Source organism: Diadema antillarum, unplaced genomic scaffold, assembly GCF_040938485.1.
Source record: "Diadema antillarum isolate AM-2024a unplaced genomic scaffold, OU_Dant_1.0 scf00000135, whole genome shotgun sequence".
Classification (NCBI taxonomy): Eukaryota; Metazoa; Echinodermata; class Echinoidea; order Diadematoida; family Diadematidae; genus Diadema; species Diadema antillarum.
The window spans coordinates 382,707-409,063 of record NW_027271024.1 but is presented as its reverse complement, the minus strand read 5'-3'; the positions used below and the strand labels follow the sequence as shown (position 1 = coordinate 409,063).

The following is a 26,357-nucleotide window of genomic DNA, read 5'->3' as shown; positions in this document are numbered from 1 at the left end:
TCTAAAGGTTGTAATATCCATGTGCCCTTCTTTGAGTTTAATTCTTATTTTGTTTGTTAGAGTTTGTTTATTTATTTGTTTTCCCTTAAAAAAAAATATCTTGCCAGCAAAAATTGCTTTATGAATCTGCAACATTCAACAGCACAGGAAGGGATTACATGGCAACACGACGTACTGTCCAGAAAAATTTGTTCAACTGCAGTCATGCAATAATAATATGTATTTTCTCAGAGGTTACCCAGGTCACAAACTTTGCAACTTGCAACGACCAAATCAGAAAGAGAAAAAAAATGGTGAAATGTAAGCCATGATATTATGGTTTGGCCACAATATTAATGTATGGTCATGGGCCAGCAACCCAAATGGGTTGAAAATATCTGACTAATCTTGTGGAAGTACACTGATTGCATCAGGAATCATCACAAAGAGCAGGTACAAGTGTACTCTGTTTGGAAGTTTGTTTAAGAGCCAATTTGTTCATGTTATCTCATTTGACAAAAAGCACAAGGACGAAGAAAAAGTTATCCTATGTATAGACCTAGTTAACTTACAAATATTTGGTACTTTTTGATGACCAATGCACAATCAGAACTAACTCGAATGATAAATGATACCCAAGCAGGTAACTTCATAGGTTTTACTTGTGAAATTACAATTTGATTTGAGTATATGGTAACAAAAGGACATTGTCGGCCTCAAATTACCCACAGATGAAAAGAAGGGGTATTAAGTTGGCAGACTAATCGACAGAGGAGACCGAGTCGTAGAATGTAGAGTGTTACAGTGACACGGTCATTTGAGTTCACATTGTGCTTACCACTTGAACGGAAAGTAGGCCAGTTGTACAAATTGTCGCACCGTGGGCCATCTTTTTACATGAATTAGCACAACTCTTAGGTGTTGTTCCCTTGGACGGAATTTACTAGTGTTCAAAATGTTCGTTAAGCATTTAGTTTTTATGAGTGTACATTCCCAACCCGGGTGTATAAAGAATACAGACCTTACAATGTGATGTGAATATTTATATGATTTACAGTGCATATATATTTTGAAAGATGTATTGAGCAAGTCATGTGAATATTACAACCTAAATAAATGCTCAGTGATTGATTTAGGTAATTGGCTTTAGACAGAGATGTAAAACCAATATCCAATGTGGAAAAGTCACAATTAGTACTGGTAATGAATATTCATGTGTATGACTGAAGGATTTCTTTAGACTGAAGATGTTTGCAATAAGAACATGTCATTGAATTGTTATGAAACATGAGATATTCATAAATGTAATAAAACTTCATGACTGTTTATGAGTTGGTATATTTTGTCTCCAAGAAGCATCGTTTTAAAATGTTCTTATTGCAGAAGTACGTTAGATAGAATTGTGCTTTTGGTAGTGGCTGCTGCTGACTGAGTATGTTGTACATTACTTACTGGTATAAATTATTTTGAAGACACATTTTACTCCCTTTTCAAAGCCACTCCAATAGTGTTAAAAGGGAATGATACCTCAAATATATTTGAATTGAGTGAATGCAGTGCAATAAAAAGAAAATATGAGAATTCCACAAAATATAATTTCTATTAAAAGTAGGCCTACACATTTCACTGACTTGATATTGACATTCTATAATAAGGGTAATATCATTTCTCCCTGCTGTCTGGAAGTGGTATTAAAGTCATGAGCTCTTCTTTCATTATGCTACAAAAGTGAAAATATGTTGAATTCTCTTTTTATTTTCTTTGTACCCTTGCCCTGCAGTGATGGCACAAACTGTTGTAGTCTTCTCATCCAGCGACGGTGGCACTGAAACTTTCAAAGTTTAAAACCTTCGAACTGATTGTCCAATTTTCCTTGAACTTCACCGATATGTTCTACAAACCCTACTGATATTGCTGCATTCACTCAATCAACATACATAACTGTATAAGCTGATTTTTTTGTTTTGTTTTTTTCACGTACAGATACATAGTATTTTTGCAAATGAGGTGGTCACAGACATTTTTATGAGGTGATGTTTTTGCGAATTGACACCGAGGCTATCGTAACTGTAACCTGCTGCATGGCAGCATTTTTGCAAGTTGTTTAATTCGCAGTCCAACAGTGATTCACAAAATTTATGAAAATTAAAGCCTCACAAAACTAACAAGCTTGTACAGTATGTATATATTTGGGTATCATTTCCCTCTGCAAAATTGTGAAATTGTCAGCAAAATCATATGCAAGATTAAAATATTCTCAAGTTTTGCAGGTTTTTCACAAAACAATATTGCTTACCAACTTGAGGGCAAGTATGGTACGATGATATCCGCAGCAAAAATTTTCAGGAATGGATCGAAGAATGGGAAACAAACGTATCCTTCGATGCAGATTTTTCTAGTTGCCAGGATATCACAAGGATGAACTTGTGAAAGACTGCTGAAGTTGCTATGTCAAAGGGATTACACAATATTGGTTGAGATGATCATGCAGCTATTAACTTTTGCAAGTTACTTAAAAACCACTGTATGAAAAGTAAAAAGAGCATACCACGCTAATAGTAAATTCAATGTTTATTTGAGGAAAATCGGTTTTGAAATGGCCGAGACATTCAAAAACAAAGTGAAACTAAGTGATCCTAATAAAAGGTGAAGGTCACCTTTTATTACGATCAATTTGTGTGGATATCTCAGCCATAGCCAATTTTCATCAAATAACCTTTTAATTCCTATGAGGATCATATGCCCTTTCATATTTCATAAGACATTTCTCATTATCTCACCCCGTCTCAACCAAAACTATGCCATCCCTATTTTTTTAAAGGCTTTTGACAACAGTACAAATCAAAAGAAGTTAGAAGACCATGACCAGCATTACAAATTCACCATTATGTGTGAAATTTCTAAATTTCCTGTGTACTTTCAAACTTTGAGACATACACCACTTGGTTTTGTTGGATTTTGCTCTCAAACATCAAAGTCAACCTGAAACAGGGTGGCGTCCTTTGATTTATCGGCGAGTTCAGGCAAGCGTCCGGCTCCCAATATATATATATATATATATATATATATATATATATATATATATATATATATATATACACATATATATATATATATATATATATATATATATATATATTTATATATATTTATTTTTTTAATTTTTTTATTCAAATAATAATATATTATAAAAAAAATTTATTATATGTATATTTCATTGAACAATTTTATTTCTTAGATTCACAGTAAATAAGGCACAATATTAAGACGGAAAGCATATGATTATACATCTCTCTGTTTTTTATTATACCTCATCCCGGTATGACAAAAATGTCATGATGCCAAGAACCAATTTTCATTTTTTAAAAATGAAGGAAGGAAAAAAAAAGAGGAGGAAAAAAAAGAAGAGACCAAATAAAGTGTTGCTACGTCAGTAAGTCAACTACACCAAGTCTTGTCGAAAATGTTGCAATTCAGATTATTTGATGCAAGCGCTTTTGGAGTTGAACTCGTCTCTTGTTGAACAGACTTTTTCGGCAAAGAAAATGCCACTATAATGTCACCAATACATATTCAAGTCTTTGATCATTTTTTTTTCCTGTCTAATGTAAAGCATTTCTATGCCGGCTTTATATGGAATCACACAGTTTGCATACTCTCCTAGAGTTATTCAAAGCATATACATATACAGAGATAAAACAGAAAAGAAATACACGGATAACATGTCAACAACACTGTAAACACTGCTAGAGTAATAAAATTATTCAAATTTTACATTTCAATCCCAACAAAAATAAGACATTTTCTTCTCTGTTTTAAACTTCTCCTTGTTTTGTCTTTAAAATCTATGGTTGCTTTGCTGGTAAATAACCCAATGGCTATCAAGGTGGAGTGGAATTGAGAGTATACAATTGTTAACCATGTACCACCATTTTTTTTTTTCTGATTTTTTTTCTTTCTTTACAATTTAATCTACAAAGTGTACACTCCTACACGGGGGCAAAACCCCATAATTGAAACGGCCAGGTATACAGAATGACATGTTAATTTTGAAGCAAATCCATCTACCATCCACCTTCACCTTGAACATTTCTTTCCAAGATCATTCATTGTACGGATAATTAAAACATAAAAGCATTCTAGTTCCTACATTTCACTCTATGATACTCTCCAAGCATGGTGGAATTCACACAAGGAAGCTATTAATTGAAGCATTACGAACAACTGGGGAAAAAAAGAAAATCCCATTAAAGATTTACAATTTCTTCTCTACTAATTCCTTTTTACCATGTACGTCCATTATGACATGAGCAATAAAACAGAAACGGCAACTTGATAATTGTTCTGAGTTACTTGTCAAAATTATCTCGAGAAAACGACATATACTCTGTCATATTTCTTATTTCATAGCGTATCATTTTGTTTCGTGGAAGCAGCCCTGCGACATCCAACTTTTCTGCCTCTGGATGTGACATTTGATGACAAAACTTACAAATGCAGAATTCCACTTGTTTTTATTTTTCCCCCTCATCTACAAAACATGATCCTGAAACTTCACTTCAACATCCACACTGATTTCCCCTCCCCCCTTTCCATCAGGAATGCTTGTGAAGTCATGTCTCTTTTACAAATTTCTTTTTGGTTTTTCTTTTTTTTTTTCCTTTCTTTCGTTCTTTTTCATCCGTCATGACCGTGACACGCACAGGTGCACGTTCGTCTCGTATTCACGTGGAATGAAGCGAACACAGGTAAAGAAGAAAACACAAACACGAGGCGTCACACTGCCACGAATCCCATCTCAGGGCGGGCGCGGACCGAGGACGAAATCTCGCCAACCAGAGCTAAAGCACAGAGGGGCCCAGCAACACACACACACACACAGAAGGAATGGCTGTATTGCTGGCGTGTTCACACTTGCTGCTGTGTTCGTACTTCCAATGGATACCATTGTGTACTTCCTATCCAGGGCTAGACACACTCAGAAACCTCCTGGCGATTATTTACACTGGATTTGCAATTCAGTTCACACCTACCAACCTCCCACCACACACACAAAAAAAGAAAATACATAAATGATAATAATTTCCCTTGCCATTTAACCATCAGAAATCAGTAGTACTCCAACAACAGATTAATTGCTTTGAGAAAAAAAAGATAAAAAAGAAAAGCAAGCAAACATTAATACATACGAGCATTAGCTTTGTAGCTTAAAATAAAAGGAGACGTTATCTATCTCACTAATGTGATATATATATCCACTAAAACATGATAAACTACTCTGCCTGGAATTTGTACAAGCCGAGATTATGATACTACAATACTGTGACAGCGACGTCATTCTCACTATCACACATTTCATGTTTCTCATCCGCAGGGGGAAGTGGGTCTAATAGTCAAACACTTACATGACTGCGTATAACCACAGTTCTTTGTATTTCATACACAACAGCACAACTATACGTTAGTGATTACATGAGATAACATCCGTATCAACTCGGTATTCAAAAATTGCCATTTGTTTTCCCCTTTCATAGTTTCATTTATTATATTTGGTTTTCTGAATATTTGTGTGACTCCATAGATCCTCATGATACTACTTTGGTGAAACAAAAATTGTATGAATATGCCACAGCAAACGCTGCATCTATCTTTTGCTGCCCTGCTCACGAAATATATAGGCTCACATTCACACGGTGATTTTCAGCAGAAAACGTTGCAACCGCAGTAGCTTTGCTTACACAAATAGGAGTACAACTCACATAATTCCTACATGTATACGCTCTTCATGCTTCTATACACATACATGTGTAGCAATACTACATGTACCAACAAAATAATTCTTATTCCAAAAAAAAACCAAAGGAACAACAGAAAAATCCTATCAATATGCACATGGTAAGACACGCTGCTAAACTGAACTATAGACAATATAAGGCATATCACTGAATTCCTTGGTTTATCAAAGTGAGTTCAAAAACATGTCACTTGCTGGCAGTACATCTTTCGTAGATTCTCCCTGATTACGACCCCCTCTTTGGGAGCTCACTGATCTCTTTAAGGAGAAGGAGGCAGCCGTCTACCTCGTCAAATTCGGAACAGAAAAACAGAAAAACGTTTGTAGCTGCTTTTGACGTCTGTAAGACATCTTCTCACGCAAGGATTTTGATCCCTCAGTTCTTTGCTTTCATGAAATTCTGGTTAGGTGTGGGAAGGGTCAGAGGGTGGGGAAGTTTGCATTACATATTCCCAGCTGTTCTACCCTATTTGGTGACCAGTTGTACCCTTTCCAATCTTATTTGCAAAGTAGCCATATTGACAGCTCTGACAGCAATCCATTAGGAAAAGGAAAACAAAAAACAAACCCAACTTTTTACCTCTGTTATTTTTCATTTTCAGAGAGCGATTAATTGTCTTATTATTCCCTTTCTGCACTCTGAAAAGGGATGTTTTTCCGCCATGAGGTTTACCTCTTCATGCAATGAGACACAACGCACAGCATGCCTCGGAAAGGGAAGGTTGGTATTGATACGGTCAGAGCTAGCACAAACACTTGCCAACGGACACATAATGGGTAAACTTCTTCAACAACATATGGTTCCCCTTGGGTGTACATTTTCAAAATTTATTCCAATTTCCACGAAAAAAAAAAAAAAAAAATCTGCATCTTTCAACCATGAAAAACCACATACACAAGGAACAATTGTACTCACGTTTCCTTTTCCAGAAAAAAGAAAGATCATAAAATCATTAGATGGTCTAAAATTGTAATCATAATTACCTCTAGTCCTCAAATGACTGCCATTACATAACTTACAACTCTCATCTATTCAATTTACCAGCAGTTTTTGATTGGATACCATTAATATAAGCTCTTACGTTAGTGTAGACACATCAACCAAATTACAATTCATATATACTCATATACCTGTCAGACGAGGAATCAATGGAAAGAATGTTACAAAAAAAATATCTGAGAAAGGGAAAATTTGTTATTCCCTTGGTATAAGTCTTTTCCTTCTTTTTTTTCAGTTTTTTTTTCCAACAACATTTTATACAAAGAACCACAGTGTAGTAAATTCCATTTCATATGATTACAAGTTGCTAACTAACTGTTAGAAAGAAATATATATAATTACAGTTAATGTAAAGGTTAGCTTTGGAAATACAAAAAAAGACTGGAGAGTGAGAGAAAGAGAGGGAGAGAGAGAGAGAGAGAAAGAGGGAGAGAGAAGAAGAGACGATGGAAGCTACTCTGGGACTTCGTCGGATCCCGTGCCGTCGATGTTGTCGTTGGCCGAGCTGCTGTCTAGCTGTGATTGCCTGGAGCGTGCCGACCGGGAGCCCAGGAGACGGGACGATCCACCGCCAGACCTGGGATGAGGGGGAGGAACGGATGGAGGGCAGTGAGCGGGAGATACCAACAAGTACAGACTTACCATCAAAAACTAAGAATTTTACAAATACATGGATAAATAAATAAAATTAATATAGTGCTAACAACATGTACGTGTATGTACAACGTGTACGTGCATATGCAAATATAATGTGTTCACATACATACGGTATATCATGAGCATTGGATGAATTCAAAATGCCACTTGCTAGTTTTGTGGAATACATCTATGCATTGAAATAGGTCTTCTTTCTCCAGACCATTTCCCTGTAACAAAAATTTTACGTAAGGTTGGGCAGCGCAACGGTCTCTCCCAAAGAAATACTGTACGCAAAAAAGTCTGCTATTAGTATTAGATCAAGACATGCAGCTCGTGAAATTAAAAGATTGCAGTGACAAGCGCCTCATTCTGTCTGCACTCTCCCTAGAAAGTGTTTCCCTTTTGACAACTGATGCCTGATATGGCAGCAACACATTTTAAAGACCATCTCTACGTGGCGAGGTGGGAGGGGGATCTTTCCCTTTAACTTCTCCTCCTGGCTTGAGAGAGCTCCTCAGAGGGGGGAGGGGCCATTTTACTAAACTCTAAAATCAATCCCAAGTTCAATTCAACTGGTCTTAGGGACAATTTTGGAATCAATCAGTCCTCAGAGAAGTTAGGAGCAGTTTCACTAAGCTATATTTTATCTTGTACCCTCCTTGCCACATTGTAGAAAAGATCTTGAATGTCTATGTACATGTAATCTTCTAAACTAGATATGATCTGAATCTGTCCTAGCTTTGGGTTCATTGTTTGGCTCGAAATAGTTTCCATCTTTACAAAACAGGGCCCTGGCATTCCTAACAGTTGCATTCAGAAAAATTTGGTGCCTTGCACATGGTGATATGAACTCCTGCTCCCATTCCCTTTATTGCAGGGTCATCCCACAAGACCGACACCCAAGAGTTATACGGCCCACGAGTTTGACATTAAAAACAGTCAAGGAACCATACAATCTATGAGCTCGACCCTAGGCAAACAAGGTCCATGAGTCCAACAGTAGGCAAACAAGGCCCACAAGTTCCACACTATGCAAAAAAGGCCCACAAGGCGGACATCATATCACAGGACTTAATGTGTCGGTCTCGCAGGCCTTCTTTCTTTATTAGTGTCAAACTCGTGGGCCTTGTTTGCCGAGTGTCAGACTCATGGGCCTTTTGGCCTAGTGTCGGGCTCATGGGCTGTATGACTCGAGGGCTGTATGACTCATGGGTGCAAACCTGTGATGTGTACCCTTTAATGCATCCTTACAGAGAAACAATATAATGTCCTCCATTACATAATTGACTTGCAGGTGTTTTTGCAGAGAATGTGGTGTTCCAAAGGAAATATCAGGCTGAGTGCTTAACACAAATATTGATAGAATTGAATATTTTGAGTTCAAAATGCAATAAAGTATAGAGCAAGACTGCACACGTCTAATTTTCATCAATTTTGCAATTTTCTTCTTTTCAATTTCAGGTCACGGTGACTTTCGCGTAATAAAGGAATATTTCCATACAAATGCTGCATGGAAGCATTTCATATCAATCAGTGTCAGGGCATAGAGAAAGTGCAAGACATCCAAGTTTTGAAAATGTTTATATTGTGAGTTTCTAATGATCACTGGCAAAAGTCATTACATCAAGCTTGTGTCCAAACTTGGTTTTATCTTTTTTTTCCCAATTGTTTTTAGTCACAGTTCAAATCATTACATACACTAAAAAAAAAAGGAAGCCCAAAACTGCAGATATATTACTCTGTTCATCTTCAATGTCTATCATATGTGTATCATAATTTCAAACCCTCGTTCTTAATGGAGTTAGTCTGACATTAATTGCTGCGTGTCATTCACACTGACCAGCCAGTGGTCTCATTAACAACAGTGTTAATCAATGAGGCGACTACTCCAATCTCATAACAACGCGATTCAGTACTACAGAAGAATTGTTGAAGTTCAAGGGAAAGCTATTTGCTGTGACAGAGATACCACCCATTAGTCAACATTTCCACCTCAGTTATGCTGCATTTTTCTCTCTTTTTTTTCTCAGGTGCTTGAGAGAGCATTGAAATACAGATGCAGAAAATACAAGAATCTTCTAGTAATCTTAAGAGAATCGAATGCAATGTGGCGCACTGACTCCTGCTCCGTTGTTGCGAATGAAAACTTATGCTAGATTGCCTCGGCAAAATGCATTACATTAGTGCTTCCCTTTAAGTGTCCTATCAGATAAACATCTTGTATGATATTAAAAAAAAACAACCCTGAAACAAGACAGCCAAAGTTGATTCTGTAAAGTCACTACAAGTTCATTATATTCAATCTACAAGGAATGCTCAATGGGATTAAATGACAGGAAGAAAATTGTTGCCTTTTTGAAGGCAAACACGGTATACTGAAATTTTCTCCCATTTGTCTGATACAACCATAGTTGACATCAACTCTAATGCACATTGCATACCTATAGAATGGAACCTCATTATAACGAGGTCAGCTTCAGCAAGATACCTCATTATAATGAGGTTCCTATGTACTCTGTATATAAAATGAAAGAGGGGGAGGGGCAAACACATATAATGTATATTATTGTCATAGAAACACAATGCCTTACTGCTATTAACGATGTTTACATGTATCACAGAGACTTGCATCTAACCACTGCCACACTTTCAACGAGTCAAGTCTTTCATGCATTCCTACTGGCATGTGAATTTTGGACAAGATTCTGGCTCGCATTGTGAACACTTCATGTGAGCGGATAAAAAACAGAATGGAATGTGTTCTTTGTGACTTAAGCAAAGAATAGCACATTTGGCACAATGAAACAGAAGAACATGAGACTGGTGGTGAATGCAATCGAATAATGTTTATGGTGACTGCTATGTAGTGTTTTAATCTATTGAGTGTCGCTATATGAATGTAGAATGAAGATCTTGAAATGGTAAAAAATAAAGCAAACAAAACAGATGGATAGATAAAGTTAATTATGTCAAAGGATCATAATGCGTTTGAACAAATTGTACATCGGTACTGATATATAATATGAATTTAGGTCTAGTCTCTATGGGTGATAAATTTACATTCCAAACAATTGCGAGAATATCTGATTTTGGGGGGAATTTTCCAAAAAGCAAAACATGAAGAGTGTTGTGTCTGTTACCATGGTGACAACATTTGGAATGACTAAATATTGGCTAACCACTAAATGACCACTGAACTTTGGTATGCTAAAAGACAACACTTGTTAAACACGGAAGGCTAAATCCAAACGTATTGGGTTGTAGAGACACAGCTATGCATTTTTTCATATAAATAACAGTATATATACATCATATATAATCATAAAATATTCAGACAGATGCAAAAAGTTACTTAAAACTAGAAACAGAGAGGAGACTTGAGTCATCACATCCGTATTTGTTGGACGTTTTGCTCTTTTCACAGAACTTTCATTCTACTCTACATAACTCTTTCTCTGCACAATGCATCTATCATTTCTGTCCTTTGGCATTTCTATCACTTTAACTCCATTCAAATTCTCGGCTTCACAGTAGCAGATGCAAAGCAGCACTTGTGCAAGACATTTTAAGCCAATTTTTTTGCTTGTTTGAAGGTTGGCGCTTTTTCTTTTGTCATTCAAGCAGCCACAGCGTTACAGTGGGATGATGCAGTGAACTGGCACAGTGTGAAAAAAACAACAACATTGAATCAAATATGCTCATGGAAAATATATAGAAACAATAAGTATATTCTACATGGACTCTGTACAGTTTCTAGAAAACAAACAGATTACGATTAAATGAATTCATATCAGCATTCCAAACACTGCATGCCCAACTGAAAGTCAAACTGAAATTATAAATGGCAGCTGGCAAAGGCAGCCAAAGAAACATAAAATAAATAAATCAAAATCAAAATCAAAATCAAAATCAAAATCAAAATAAGGGTTAAACAAGGCAGGTGAGTGCAGCCCAGTGTGAGCGGGATTTGAGTAGATAGCGGTTGAATTCTTCTCTTCTGTTTTCTTTTCTTTTCTTTTCGGTATTAGGAGTTGATCATTTGAGAGTAGGTAGAAAAAAAAATTGTACTGCGGTGTGCTTACCAACACGCACTGTGACACAGCTCAGCGAGTTTATGTCTTTATGGTCTTTGGTGTGCAACACGAATAGGACACAGAAATGGGGGGACAAAAAAAGTACACTCGCATGGTGAGAAAAGTGAAGAGATTCACGAGAGAGCACGATTTCAGATCACAAGAGAGTGAGGAAAGAGAAAAGTGAGAGAGAAAAGTAGCAGAGTGAGAAAGAGACTAATGAATAAAAAATATATATGAATGAGGATTGGGCACTCACGTAAGGAAGGCCAATTCATTACAGAGCTGCTTCCGCTCTTCTACTCATCTATGCCTGGAAAATTTTCAAGGAATCCGGTTTAATATCCGCAAAGACCGTATACATATATACATATCTCTCTCTTTTTGTTTTCTGTGGTTTGTTTGATTTCGTTTCGTATTATGTTTTCACGGCCTGATGTCTACTCATGTGAATTCGAATACATGACATCTCACTTAATTTCATTTCACTTTTTCATTTTCATTATATTACGAATGGGAACAAAAACTTATTTTTGGCAAACATCATTAACGAAACTTTTCACATTTTACTGGAGGAGAGTTCTGCACTCATCCAATTATTACGTTGACATGCCTAGAAATATAGCGACAGTGCTGTACTCAGTTCACTCTCCTTATTAAAAAAAAAAGTTGGGGTCTAGAGAAATATCTAGGGTCTAACATCTACTCTTGGCTGCAAGATTTATCAGATATATTACTATTCAAATTACTGGTTGTTATTGGTTTGTTTATTTATTTATTATTTTCTTTTTTTTGGGGGGGGGGGGGGAGGGGGTGGTATCATGTTTTGTTTTGCCATTTTATTTCAATTATCTACTCCTCATTTTTTTAAACTCAACCAGCATCATACCTGGCATAAAAAGCCTTATTTTAAAGTCTCACAAATGAAAAACAGAAGATCAGTAGAGATCACTTTCTTTCTTTTCTGGGGGGGGGGGGGGGGGGGGGGGGGGGAGAGACTTTTGATACAGAAGAACTTTGTATCTAGAACAAATCTGGAGTTGTTGATCCTCATGAAACAAAACAAAAAAATTGATATCAACTTTTGTCTTCTCTCAGTTTCATCAATTCATTCTTTTTCTTTTCCCCACACATTTCGGTTTACATTTTATCAAACGGCATCCTGATAAAACCTTCCTGTGCAACTTGCATCAACTCCAGTTCATCGTAACCTCGTTCATCTTTACGAAGTATTCTTGTGCTATTGCTAATACAACACACAAATCCATGATAGGGACTAGCCAATGTTTAATATTTCAAAGTTTGCGACACTGATTCACTTCATATCTGCTCTGTATCTCCTACCGGAGATACCTCCTTTTTCTTAATCAGGAAATTTTGTTGTTACTGCTCGAAGACGCGACACTAACACACCCATTCACAGAGATTTTTTCTCATTGGTAACTCGCTGGAAGCAAAGTTTTCTGCTTCCAGCCACCAATCAAAGTGTATCGGATCGCAGTCTGATGAATCTGACTTGTGTCAGTCGACAATCAGGTCAATGCCAGACATGTTGCATGTGATCCTCATTGGATGATCTTGCCTCGTCAGATCATGCCCAACACATCCAACACTGACCAGATAGTCTATTACAACACAAATCGGATTCATCAGACTGTGATCCGATACACTTTGGTTGGTGGCTGGAAGCAAAAAAAGAAAAAGAGAAAAAATCTCTGTGGAATGGGGGTATAACAAAAATCGTAAAAACTGTTAAGACATTGTTAATTTCAATACATGAAGAGAGCATTACAGACATCCGATCAACGGCCTTCGTGGAGAATGGATAAAAAAGGGGAGATAAAAACCACACAACAGGGAAGAAATGAATGAAATGTAGATGTGCAGTATATTACTGGTGCAGGGAGAAAAAAACAAAAACAGAATCTTCCTACACTACAGGGAAAGGTAGGGGGACTGCAAATCAAATGGCAAATGTTGCAAAACACCTCAGTAAATGGTTATTGAAAACTTCTTCCCGGGGCTCAACCGCATACAATGGAAAGGTGACGCGGATACGCACGTTATTATGTTGTTGAGTTAACCTCTAATCTACAGACATACCCGTGAGTAACACAGCAATCCAAACTAAGACATGCAATTGACATTGTAACCCTGTGTTTGTACATTCCACATATTACTAAAACCCTTCCTCTGCACTGCCTGAAATCTGTGTCACCCCTAATTCAATGAAATTCTCTCAAAACTACTAGCAACTCCTCGCAAAATGTGAAACACCTCTCAATATTCCCATACTAAGCACCTTTTAGCCCATATCTCCATGTACAGAATGATGTTTTCCCTTGCAGTTGTTTTTTCTTTTTCTTTTTCACTGTACAAAAGAATTTCAATTGCAAAAGTTCTTTTTTTTTTTTACATGCATTATGATCGGCATGAATGAAGCTATTAAAAATTGCAGAACAAATAAAACAACATTACTTAATTGATTGGGCCTAAATCAGCAGAAAATGCAGTTTAACACTAGTAGCTTATCTCACAGAAAGCAAATATCAAGCAAACAAATATATTTTTCTTTTGAAAGCAATAAACTTAATAAAATCTGATCTATCCAACAAGCTGACTGTTAGCAAACCCAAATGCATGAATTTGGTATGCTGAATTGGACAACTTATTCTGAACTCTGTACAATTCTTTCCAATTAAAAAAAAAATCAAAGACAAAACAAAACTAACTAGAAATGTCGCCATATGGTATGCCTTCGCCATAATGCATGGCTAAATTCCTGCATCGACTAACTCCTGTGGCATGTAGCATGTTTTGCGCTTCTTTGCAGAAAGCTAACCCTTCCTGGCATAAATGCATACACATTGTAGATAGATACAGTATCAATAAAAACAATTTGAAAGAAAAAGAGAAAGACAACAAACACAACAACAATCACAAAGCAATGCTATTATCAATATATTTTGCTGACTCTACACACAAAAAGGGTAATGGGAGGTGAAGGAGAGGTAAGAAGCTTACCGGAGCTTGCTGCGGAGCTGGTTCAGCTCCCTCTGTAGGGCCTCATTTGCCTCCGTCTGCTCATCCAGCTCGCGCTGGATGCGGCGCTTGGCGGCGTTGGCCCGCGAGCACTCCTCCTCGCTCTCGTCCAGCTGCCGCTTCAGGGTCTTCACCCGGGAGTTGGCTTTGTCGACCTGGCACGTACATACACACAACGAACAAATAAACCCAAACTCATATACAATGTACGGTCCCAAACTAACAAAGGAAAGTAGTTTAGATCAAATCCATGGTTGAAATTTTGTCCATGGACTAAAAACAAGTACAAAATAGGCATTCCTTTTACAATCGTGTATCAGCCTGTGTTCATTATTAGATGTCTGTTGGCATACATTCTTTGTCACACACATTTACATAGACGAAATTTGAATAATCTATGGGCTACATTCAAACTACTTTTGTGAACTCCGGCCAAGGAGGCATATCGTACCTAATTGTCAAATAACATCAGCAAAGGGCATCAAGGACATGAACATACACTGTAGTATGCCCAGTTTCCTTCATTAAAACTTGCTATTCACTTTCCCCATCGGTTCATACTTCTGTCTAGACATTGGAAATTGTGAGCAATACGTTTTTGGCTTGCGCGACTGTATTGGACAGATATATATTCACACACGTTAACCAGCTTTTCATTTTTGCACATGTATATTCCATTACAGCTTATTTGATATGAGGGCAATTATTGTCAAGCAATTTCATATTATTCTCTGAGAATATTGGCTTTTTCTTTCCATTTTGACATTTGCATATAAAAATATCAAGTTATGCTCTGCAAATCGACTTTTAATACAGATCTCAGCCTCCATCAGACATCACAAACATACAAGCTGTTGTGTTTTTGTCAGGTAGATAAACCAAAACTTGAATAAAGACTGGCTTGAGTTTGCTGAGAGAGATTTCACAGATGACACTACACCAAAAGGCGGGACAAGCCTTGCCCCTCTCTTCTATCTGGTTGGATGCAGTCTCCTCTGGGCCCTGTTTTATCAAAAGACATAATTGATTATGAATTCCTTTACCACACAGGCTGCCATAGACTTATGATAGAAATTAACTATATAATAAATTATAACTCTTCATAAAACAGGGCCCTAGGGGGTGTTTCATAAAGCTGTTCGTAAAGTTACGAAAAACTGGTGATCAGTTCTTAGGCTGAATAACAGAAATTCTGATAAGTATAGCACAACAGAACTTATTGCCAGTCATTCTCAAGTCGTTCGTAACTTTACGAACAGCTTTATGAAACAGACCCCTGGTCAGTTGTTTAAACCAGCAAAGGAGAGGACCACTGGTCAGAGACCCATTTGAACGGTCAAGGATGACCACCCACCTGTTCCTTGTACTGCTCAGCATGACGGCGCTCGTCCTCAATAGCGTTGGCCATCTCACGGTTCTTACGGTCAGCCCTCTTGGCCATCTTGGCTGCAGCATTACGCTCCCTGGATGAAGACAAAGGGTAGGGGGAGGGATGAGGGGGTGAATGCTGATGCATCAATTTCAATGGGTGGTGGGGTGGGGTGGCAGTCTATTACAGTGCATTTCTATTGAACAGACTGGTTTACTGACATACGCAAATTTATGGATGTTTGTCCCATTTTGACGAAGTAAAGAGCTATTCCATTATCAACCTGTACCTCAAAAACACTTTTGGGGAGGGGAGGGGGAGGGGTGGACAGATGAAGAGGAGAGGAAAGCAGAAGTGATGAGAGGAGAAAAGACGAGGGGAAGATGGGAGAGAATGGAGGATAGAGAAAGGAGTGGAGGAAAAGGCATTGGAGTGGAGAGGAGGGAGAGAAGGGACAGATAAAAGAGAAGAAGGGAACAGCAGAGGGATGAAAGAGGGCTGAGATGAGAGATGATAAGAGAGCATGAGGGATAGTAAAAATGGGGGGAGAAAGGGGCAAGGGAGGGGGAGGGGGAGGGGGAGTGGACAGGAGCGGACAGGAAGGGAGAGGGAGGGAAAGTATGGGAAGGAAGGGAAGGGAGGGACATATGAAGGTAGAGAAAAGAAAGGAAAAAGGGATGAAAGGGGGTGAGATGAAAGGAGATGGGAAAGAATGAGGGATCGTGTAAAACAGGGGGAAAAGGCAGTGGAGCAGACAGGAGTGGACAGGAAGGGAAGAGGAAAAGGTGAGGAAGGAAGGAAGGAAGGAAGAGTGAGGGAGGGAAGGGACAGATGAAGGTAGCAAAAAGGAATAGAGGTAGGGATGAGTGGGGTGACATGCCAGGAGATGAGAAAGAAAGAGGGACAGTGAAAAAGAGTGGAGGAAAAGGCAGTGGAGTGGAGAGATCGGGAGAGGAGAAGATTGACAAGTGGGGGAAGAGGGAGGGATGCTCACTTGAGCTCTATCTCCAAGGAGTCCTCCAGCTGGGCTATCTTGCTCTCAAGCTGCTGGATGGTAGCTTTGCTCTTGTTGCGGCTGGCCGACTCCAGCTCCTGCATCTTGGCCTTGAGGTCCTTAATCTGTGGAGGAAGGGACACAGCGAGTCAAAAGTAATAATTATCCGTCACCTCCACCAGAGAGGAGATGGAAGGGGGGTTCATATCATCAAGTGTTTTGTCAGTCATTTTCACTAACAAAGTTGGTCTCAGCCAATCAGATGCACGGATTTCGGGAGCTTAAAACAGTTGCCAGCGACTAACAGGTTTCGTGAAACACTGCCCAGACTGACAACAGTCTTGAAAATCTGTACACCACATCAGCCGGACTTGCGACTGCGTATAAGGATTATGGCATCTTTAGAGGTCTTTGGTCTGCGGATGGCGCAAAGACGGAATATCAAAATCTGTCACCATTAGACAGCTGATTTAACACCAAATAACCTATTACACTGATGTATTTCGCGATGATGAATCAGGATGCACACACTGGCTAAAATCGCATACGACAGCAGCCATGTCTGGACTCCATACAACTGCAGATGATGCAGTTTGTCTCAGATTGTTGCCATGGAGACCATAGTCACTACAAACTACTGACCCTGATATGGGTTATCATAATTAGTGATCACACATCATTTTGCACTCCTAACAAAAATCCAAGCCCGCATACAGTTGCCAAAATTTCTGTCTCATGACTTTTCTGACATCTGAATGAAATGACAGTTCAAATTTGACACATATTTCCTGATGGTTACCTCAGGTACAGCCTTGGGTTACATTTTACCATTTTATATCATATCTCACAGATTTCATGTGTCTCATTTGCTCTGCCCTCTATCCAGGATATGTCATCCAAAACAGTTGGCTTACCTGTCTCTCCAGAATGCTCTTGGCATTCTCGTTGCGTTGGTTGGAAGACCTTTCTGATGCCAGCTCAGCCTGCATCTGCTCCATCTGTGAAGTCAAGATTAAGGCACACAATAATAACAAATGATAAGTTCTTGTAGATGATGTGAACCTTTGATATTTCCATCATTAGCATCATCAATGTCATAATCATCATGCTAATCATCATTCTAACCATCATCTTTTCATTTATTTATAATCATAATTTGTTACTTCTCTTTCCTTTCATTCTTCTGCTTGTCATTTTCTTCATCAACACCATAACCACCAATACCACCATCGTCATTCCCACCATCATTCCAACCACCACAATCCTCCTGGCCTGGACAGCAAGCTTCCTCTTCGTTTTCATCAGATTCTTGTGCAACACGTCATCTTCACTTTTACTTCCATCTTCATAATCAGCATCATCATTACTACCACCACTAACATCCTTGTGACTCTCTCCTTTTCCATCAGGTGCTCCATTAATTATCACCAATATCATTACTATCATCATCAAGCTCATCATCACTATCATCTTCATGAACGACATTCTCCTTCTCTTACTCATCTTCACCAGATATCATCATTCGACCTCTTCCTCCTCTTCCTCATCATCATCACCACAACTCTCATCAGTATCCTCCTTTTCCTCCTCATCATTGACGCCACAAATCATCATCATCAACACCCTTATTCTCCTCTTTCTCATTGTTACCACAACACATCAACGTCACCAAACCTCCAGTAAAAACCCCGACAAGAAGTATTTTGGAGGATTATTCTACAAAGTGCCAAGTACACCACCACATATCATTGACATCCTCCTCCCCATCATCACCTCCACTACAAATTATCATCCGACATCTGCCTCTTCCTCTTCATTATCACCACAACAAATCATCCTTGATATCCTCCTTCTCCTCATCATCACAACCACAAACTGACATACTCCTCCTCTTTCTCCTCATCACCACCTCCACACATCATTGACATCGTAATCATCATCATCATCACCACCACTACAAATTATCATCCGACAACCTCCTCAGTCTCTTCCTCCTCATCATCACCATCTCAAATCATCAGACATCCCCCTCTTCCAATTCCTCCTCATCATCACCACTGCAAATCAACATTCTCTTCCTCCTCATCATCACCACCACCACCACCACCAAAAATCGGCATCCTCATCATTGAACATCACCCCCACTACAAGTCACCATCCACGCCATCCTCTTCCTCCTCATCATCACCGCAACAAATCACCCTCATCACCCTCATCATCACCACGACAAATCGTCATCCTCCTGACCTGGGCGGTGAGTTTCCTCTCCTTCTCCATGAGGGTCTCCACCATCGTCTGCTCGTCCTCCAGCTCCTCCTCCAGCTGGGAGAGCTTAAGCTCCAGTCTCCTCTTCTCGTCCACCATGGCGGAGCCCTTTGATGAGTTGCTGTTCATCTCCTCTGCCAGCTCGTCGCGTTCGGACTCTGCGTGCTTGCGGGCGCGTTCTGCCATGGCCAGTTCCTAGAGTACAGTTGTGAAAACACGGGTTAAATACCCCAGGCTTTGTTTTTTTTTGCCATACCCACAATCAATTACTCCTCTCTTGGGTAACATGTAAAAACTAAAGAATTAATTCCCCAACTTAAAATGTCCTTTCATTCTCATGTCAACTACTGTCTACTACACAATTTTTATGTCTTCCCTTTACTACTGCACACATAAACTCTAAGATCAAACTACCAGTCAGCACTTCCCTGTACATAAACTTAGAATTGTTTATTTTTGAGTTTGATAACTAGAACTAATACTTGTTTAACAGGGCTCTTGGGAATCCACCTTGTGTGTATGGTTTGTTCATGCTTACGTGAGAGAGAAAAGTTGAGGATTTCATATTGTCTTGCAACTGTTAGCACATCACTTTACGTCTACAAGTTTGATACTCATTTCACTGACAAAAATATAACAACACAGAATATCAGCTTTACTGTTACTCACGCCAAGCACCTCTTACAACATGGCAAAATGAAAGACAGAAAGTTAAAGGGACATTCCAGACGATTTTCACCATTTCACATCATGTAGTACATAAATCAACAACTCCATGTATAGATTTGTGAAATTTATTGTGGTTCTTGTGCAGAGAAACAATACTGTGAAAAACCTTAAACAAATTACACTGAACAAGGATGATGACATAGGAGGTTCACATATTTCAGAAATGTAGCAGTGTAATTCCATTACAATACCGCTTGCTTGCGAGTTCACCTGTGTCTAATCTATGCATGCCTTCTTCTTTTGTTCTGCTTCTTTGAGCCCCAACTCCTGCATTCTTATGGTGACTCTGCCATGTCATCATCCTTGTTCATTGCAATTTGTTCTAAATTTTGAAAATATTCTTATTCTTCATCCCAATTATCACAAATTCTGAAACTCTGTCCTGAGTATATCTAATTTATAGTTGTTCAAACGTAAAAATCTGAAAATCATCCGGAGGTCTCCTTTAATCCATTTAACCCCAAACAGATAACCATAAAGGGTCCACCATGAGGATTGTTCTTGGGGTGTTCTGCAACACCCATCCTCACCTCCTGCAAGGTCATGAGTTCTGTCTCCATGGCCTTCAGCTTGCGCTCGTTGTCCTTGGCCGACTGGAACATCTCATCCCGGGCGTGGCGGGCGTCCTCGCTGTCCGCCTGCGATTCTTTCAGCTGGGCCTGGGGAGGGGAGGGGAGGTGAGTTGGATGGAAGGCATGATGAGAGTATTAGCAGTCACGTGGAGAGGAAACAACATCAACTCCTCCTACCATTTCTTAAGGAACTTGCAAGACATCAAAAAGAAATTCATCTGGGCAAAGTACCATAAAAATCGAATTTTTCATGCTTGGCCTAGCAAATTGAATCTTGCTTGTTTTGTTTTTGTCAAAATATGACATTGTATAACAAATTCAAGCAAATATCATGTGTTTTTAATTTCGCTCTAGTTTCAGGTCACGCAAAATTTTCATGAAAACTTTCACTTTTATGGTAGCATGGAGGACTACAGTCCTCATCGCATGTTTTCTTTGTGAACCCTCATATATGTCCCCTAAGGGACCTCCTAAACTTTCAATAACTTGAGATTGTTAGTCACATCAGACATAATAGATGTGCAATGTTAGGCAGACAGAACTCATATCGCGTAAATTATTTCCAATACAAGCAATGCAGGTAAACAAAAGGGAAAGCATATTTTGTTAGTGTACAAATCTAGTACTTAAGCAGCATTATCCATGGTTTCACTGCAACCGACTGCAAATTATAATCTATTTTCTCACTTTCCCTTTTGCTTCTTTGGGAAACCAAAAAAAAAAAATAGTTAATGGGGGTGATAACTTTCTCAGACTTTCACCCTTGCACTGTGAATATTTCCTATTATGGGGATAACTCTAAACAAGCATTATAAGCAAAATTCATGAATATGCTATATAGCATATTGTCACTGGGGTGACAAGACCTTGGATCTCAAACTTTGGTGAAAATGACTTTTTTCGATTAATGGTCAAATAATTGAGTAAGTGATGTCCTGTCCCAATCCTTACCGTCTTACCCAATAAATGAAGCCACCACGGCATGTCAAAGGGAAGGCTATCCCATTCACTATAGTGCTTTGGCTGCCACGTTTTTTCGCTCTCTTGAACATCTGACATTTTGTAGATACACACTGTACGAGGTCTTGCCACCCCAGCGACGATATGCTTCAATGCACACTTTGGCTGACCGGTTCTATGCATGGTTTTTAAATGTACAGTGTACCTCTATTAGCAACAAATGAATTGGGACACCCATGAGGTTCCGTGACATTTGCTCATTTGACCACTGCTCCCATGAAATCTTGGCAGGCTAAGTCAAACCTACCCACACGCATAACCCTAACCCAAACCCTAATCCTAACATCAAACTAAACCTTAAACCCTATCACAACCCTAACCCTAACCCTAAGTTCCCTAGAGAAAATAAGAAAGACTGGAGCAACTGTTGCAGGAGCAAATGTCGTGTCACCACACATGAATCCCAAGCTACTGGGTCCTTAATGCCAAGTCTTGTGAGCAAATACCTGCAGCTTGCGCAGCTGTCGGACGCTGTCCTCTTTGGTCTTGTTAGCAGCCTCCACCTGGCTCTCCAGGTCCTTGATGTCCATCTCCAGCTTCTTCTTCTGGTTGACCGCCTGGCCTCGCTGCTTCCTCTCCTCCTCAAGCTCGGCCTCCATCTCGCGCAGCTGGTGGGAGGAACCAGCGAAATTTTTTGAATTCAGAAACTGCTCATCTATATCATCACCATCAGCAGCACTATCAAGGGTCCTCAGTAACTTAAAACATCATCATCATCATCATCATCATCATACTTATCATCAACATAATAATCATCATAACATCTATATTTTGCATCATTACCATAACATCATTTTCACCATCACTTTATTGATCTTTGTCATCATCATAATGTCATAATGAAAAATATGCAAAGGCGATATTTTTTTTTTCTTCATTTGATCTGTTCTTTCAGACCCATGATAAATTACTGGGAATGCTCATAACAAAAGCCTTGAGAGCACACTGTGAATGTGCAAAATATATTCAGCTAAAACTGTGCTTAAAAATATGATAAAAAACACATGAATTACTAGCTGCATCATCAGCCATATCACTATCACCATCACCATAATCTCATCCTCCAAAGTGATAAACACTATCATCACCATCAACATAATCTCATATTTCATAGTGATAAATATCATCATCATCATCATCATCATCATCTTGATCATCATCGTCATTCCTGCCATCATCATTTCTTTCGTACTTCCACATCACTGTCACCATGACACCACAAGCCACACCCTCATCTCATCATCAGGGGACCAGGAAGGCGTGGCTGCCCTTCGCACCTGTCTGACGAGCCCGCGCCTCCTCTCCTCCGCCTGCTCCTCCTTGGACGTGGAGTCCCTCTCGAAGTTGGTCTTGGCGGCCTGGAGGTTGACCTCCAGTCGGAGCTTGGCGTCCTCCGTCGCCTGGAGTTCGTCTTCGAGCTCTTCCATCTGGGTGCGCATTTCCTCGATCTGGGTCTCCAATGCTTTCTTCGCCTTCTCCAGCTCGTGGACCTACGGAAAGAATTGCCGGGAATTTACAATTAGAGAATCTCTGGGGATGAGTTCACTCTTGCGGCACACTAGTCCATCACAATATTCATCACAGGCTGATGGGGATTCTTACTGAGTTTGCCATGAAATTTTCCCAGAAACAGCCATGAGTGAGAACTTGGCATCATACAACTGGATTCTTTAGTGAATAAAATTCTACCATTCTGCTCCATGTATAATGAAATGCTACCTTCAAAAGACTTTCCACCACTGTCATACCTAAAATTACAATTAGCCCAAGTATGGGTCGATGTAAAAAAGTGCAAAATGCTACATGTGATTGTCTCAATACAGCAAACTGTCTTCTGCTGGTAGACCTAACATGACAATATCTCATACACGTAAGTGATGTCGACGAAAATGATCGGGACTTTGCATCGAGCGATGGACTCACACTCTTGCCGACGTCGTCCTTTGACGAGACGAGTTCGTCGAGCTCGGCGCTCTGGGCCTTGCGGGTGCGTTCGCTCTCCTGCAGGGATTCCTGGAGCTCCTCAAGCTCACGGTTAAGGTTCATCAGCTGAGAGACGGGGATGAAACGGGGGGAAAACACGTTAAAGGTATTATTTACTATTTGCAGATGAAACAAAAACCCAGCTTTAGTGCTTCAAAAAAAGTTCTAGAATGTGAGTTAGGGATACAAACAACCAATGTAAAAAAATTTGAATCAGTATAATCAATGTTAGGTAGGTATCATTAAATATACAAAGTGTGAACAATATATAAATGTTTCTAGACTAAACCATCTGCAGTTATGGCCTACTGAGAAAAATAGTGATATCTCCTTATATCTTAGGCTTTATTGTGAAATTTCTATATGGTAGGATGTTTTGTGATACAACTGAACTATGCATATGCATCAAATGTGAATCTCGAACAATTTTTAAATCACTACTTCCAATGGTAAAACAGTACCTTTAAGCTCATTGCCATCACTTCCATGACACTCTCCATCTGGGGAGAGATCTACCCTGCCTAACAGTGGGTCAACTTTTAGATCCTCTCAACAACATATTCATTGATGAGCATCTCCAATATCAAGAAATGTGCTTGTGTCCTTTCTTTCTGGCAGGGAAGTGGAGTTGGGCCTTTCACTCCTGGTGACTCTTAAATGTATAAGGCTACATGTAGGTGATGAAGCTACAGTGTATGTTGTCTGTGATAAAACTCACTCTAGCCAAGTTGCACAAATGGAGTGTTTCTATCTCTCTTGTCAGAGCAGTGTCTAAAACTATCCAAAGTAGAAGAACTATCAATCATCAGGAAAGTGTGTTTGTGAGAATGTTCCTATTCCACAAAAATATTGACTGCTTCCCAGTTTCGCATTTTGAAAATAGATCTATAAAATGAAGGACTTTTGATTACTTAATTATCACCATTCTTGTTTTGTCTCGAGTTGTTTTGTTTAATTGTTGCTTGCTTTCTTTCATTACCTCCGCCGAGGAGGTGATTTGTTTTTTGTTGCGATCAGGGCACAGCAAGGTGCTGAGGTAACATAGACTCTGAGACACCTGAAAAGGCTTTTTTTTTTTATCATTGGAAATAAGGCAATTTTCAGCGTGTGTGTGTGGATGGAAATGCGCTGCTTGGCAGAGGTCTGTACTCCCCCAGTGCTATTCTACTGTATTTAACCAATTAAGGACGGTTTGATTTTGCTACAACACGCATTTCCCACAGACCCTTGCCCGAGCATACTCGGGACTCGTCCTGAACAGGTTAATGTTTCATTTTTCTCCCTTTCAGGACTTCCGGTCTCACCTTGGTCTCCTTGTCCCTGGACTCCTTGGATCTCTCGTCCAGCTCCGCCATGATGCGCTCCTTCTCCGCCTTCTCCTCGGCCAGCATGCTGTCAAACTTGCGCTGCTTCTTCTCCAGGCCGGTCACGCTGGCGCGCTCCTTCTCCAGAGTCAGTGTCACGTCCTCCAGCTGTGAGGATGCACAGGGAAAGCCCCCCAGAGTGAAGAAGAAACATACGCATTTAATCATCTATGATGTACTTGAAAGTTGATCAGTGTCTCCCCTTTCATATCATTATAATGCAATTTACATTTACAATCATTGCTTAACATCAACATACACAATCACACAAATGCAAATTTGTGTATGTGACTTCGTAAAGAGAAAGAAGAACAACAAATGCGGTATTTCTGCTTTATTTTGCTTGCTCGAATCGTTTACTAAAAACTTGTAGGGCCACCGATTAAATTGCTCCCTACAAGATATTCTTCTTGTTTATTTTTCCTCAAGTTAACACTTGCCTTCCAAGGGTCTATCTACCCATCATAGTGTGTCAGTCTCTTTGGCACAAAATTTTCACAAGGGGTGGGGGGTTGGGAATGGGGAGAAGGGTGAAGAAACAGATGCACATTTCAATCTTGTGAGCTGCATCTGTGCCACTCATCATGAACAATAAATGGCATATAATTTATTACATACCTCTTCTCTACCCCAATCTTCTAAACCCCACAATTTTCTTCATATCAGCGGTCCAGCCCAGCCTCCGCCAACCACCATCCTCTCACAACCCCATCCTACCCACTCATCCCCCTCCCCTCCCCCCCCCCCCCCCCCTCAAATATACCACACCCTTCTAGACAAGCCATATCTCAGCTTGGAGTCGCTTCTTGGTCTTCTTTAGCTTGTCCATGGAAAGCTCCTCAACCCTACAATTTTTTTTCTTTTCTTTCATATTCCATGGCCCCCGTCTCCCGCCCATGGCCCCCATCTCCCGCCCAGCCCCGCCCCACCCACTACCCCCATACACCACACCCCTCTCCTCTGCCGTACCTCAGCCTGAAGTCGCTTCTTGGTCTTCTCCAGCTTGTCCATGGAGAGCTTCATCTCCTCATTAGTGTTGTTGGATGCCTCCAGCTCCTTGACCAGCTTCTTGCGGGTCTCATCGGCCTGGTCCAAGGCCTGTGAGTCTTCGTCCGCCTTCTTCTTCGCATCGGCGAGCTGAGCAGGATCAACAAAGATGGGGACAAAAGAAGGGGCAAAAATACACAGACATGGGTCAAGTGAAATACACTGGTATGGTCCATAGATTCTAGTGTTTCCTGAAACTCATTTGCTACCTCCTTATTCAAATGACTCAAGTTTCTCATAGTTATAATTATGTTGCTTTTCTTCATCTATTTAACGAGATGTCCAAGTGGGCTCTGACACCTTCTCAAGCAGCCTTTTAGCTTAATATAAATTGACAAAAGGAGATCCAACTTGACCAAGTTTTTAAACCACCTACAGAGGGTGGTTTCAGAGCCTCCTATACCAAGCTCGAAGAGCCTTGGCTGCAGTACATATGCTACTGGTTTTGAGAACTGGATCTCTTTTTTGCCGACCCAAAAGTTAATCA

General features: G+C 39.7%; 1 protein-coding gene across 1 annotated transcript in view; it reads right to left on the bottom strand.

Moving 5' to 3' along the window:
• Positions 1–3,256: 3,256 nt before the first annotated feature.
• Positions 3,257–26,357, bottom strand: part of LOC139720965 (uncharacterized) — a 150,296-nt gene continuing 127,195 nt past the window's right edge. Inside the window, exons 31-42 of the mRNA XM_071632295.1 lie at positions 25,793–25,960; positions 24,764–24,931; positions 23,400–23,525; positions 22,754–22,966; positions 21,923–22,084; positions 20,415–20,543; positions 19,138–19,350; positions 17,805–17,888; positions 16,891–17,015; positions 15,882–15,990; positions 14,510–14,682; positions 3,257–7,350 (exon numbers count right to left, since the gene is read on the bottom strand). Of these exons, the coding sequence (XP_071488396.1) occupies positions 7,227–7,350; positions 14,510–14,682; positions 15,882–15,990; positions 16,891–17,015; positions 17,805–17,888; positions 19,138–19,350; positions 20,415–20,543; positions 21,923–22,084; positions 22,754–22,966; positions 23,400–23,525; positions 24,764–24,931; positions 25,793–25,960 (1,794 nt within the window). The 3' untranslated portion in view covers positions 3,257–7,226. The remainder of the gene's footprint in view (positions 7,351–14,509; positions 14,683–15,881; positions 15,991–16,890; positions 17,016–17,804; positions 17,889–19,137; positions 19,351–20,414; positions 20,544–21,922; positions 22,085–22,753; positions 22,967–23,399; positions 23,526–24,763; positions 24,932–25,792; positions 25,961–26,357) is intronic.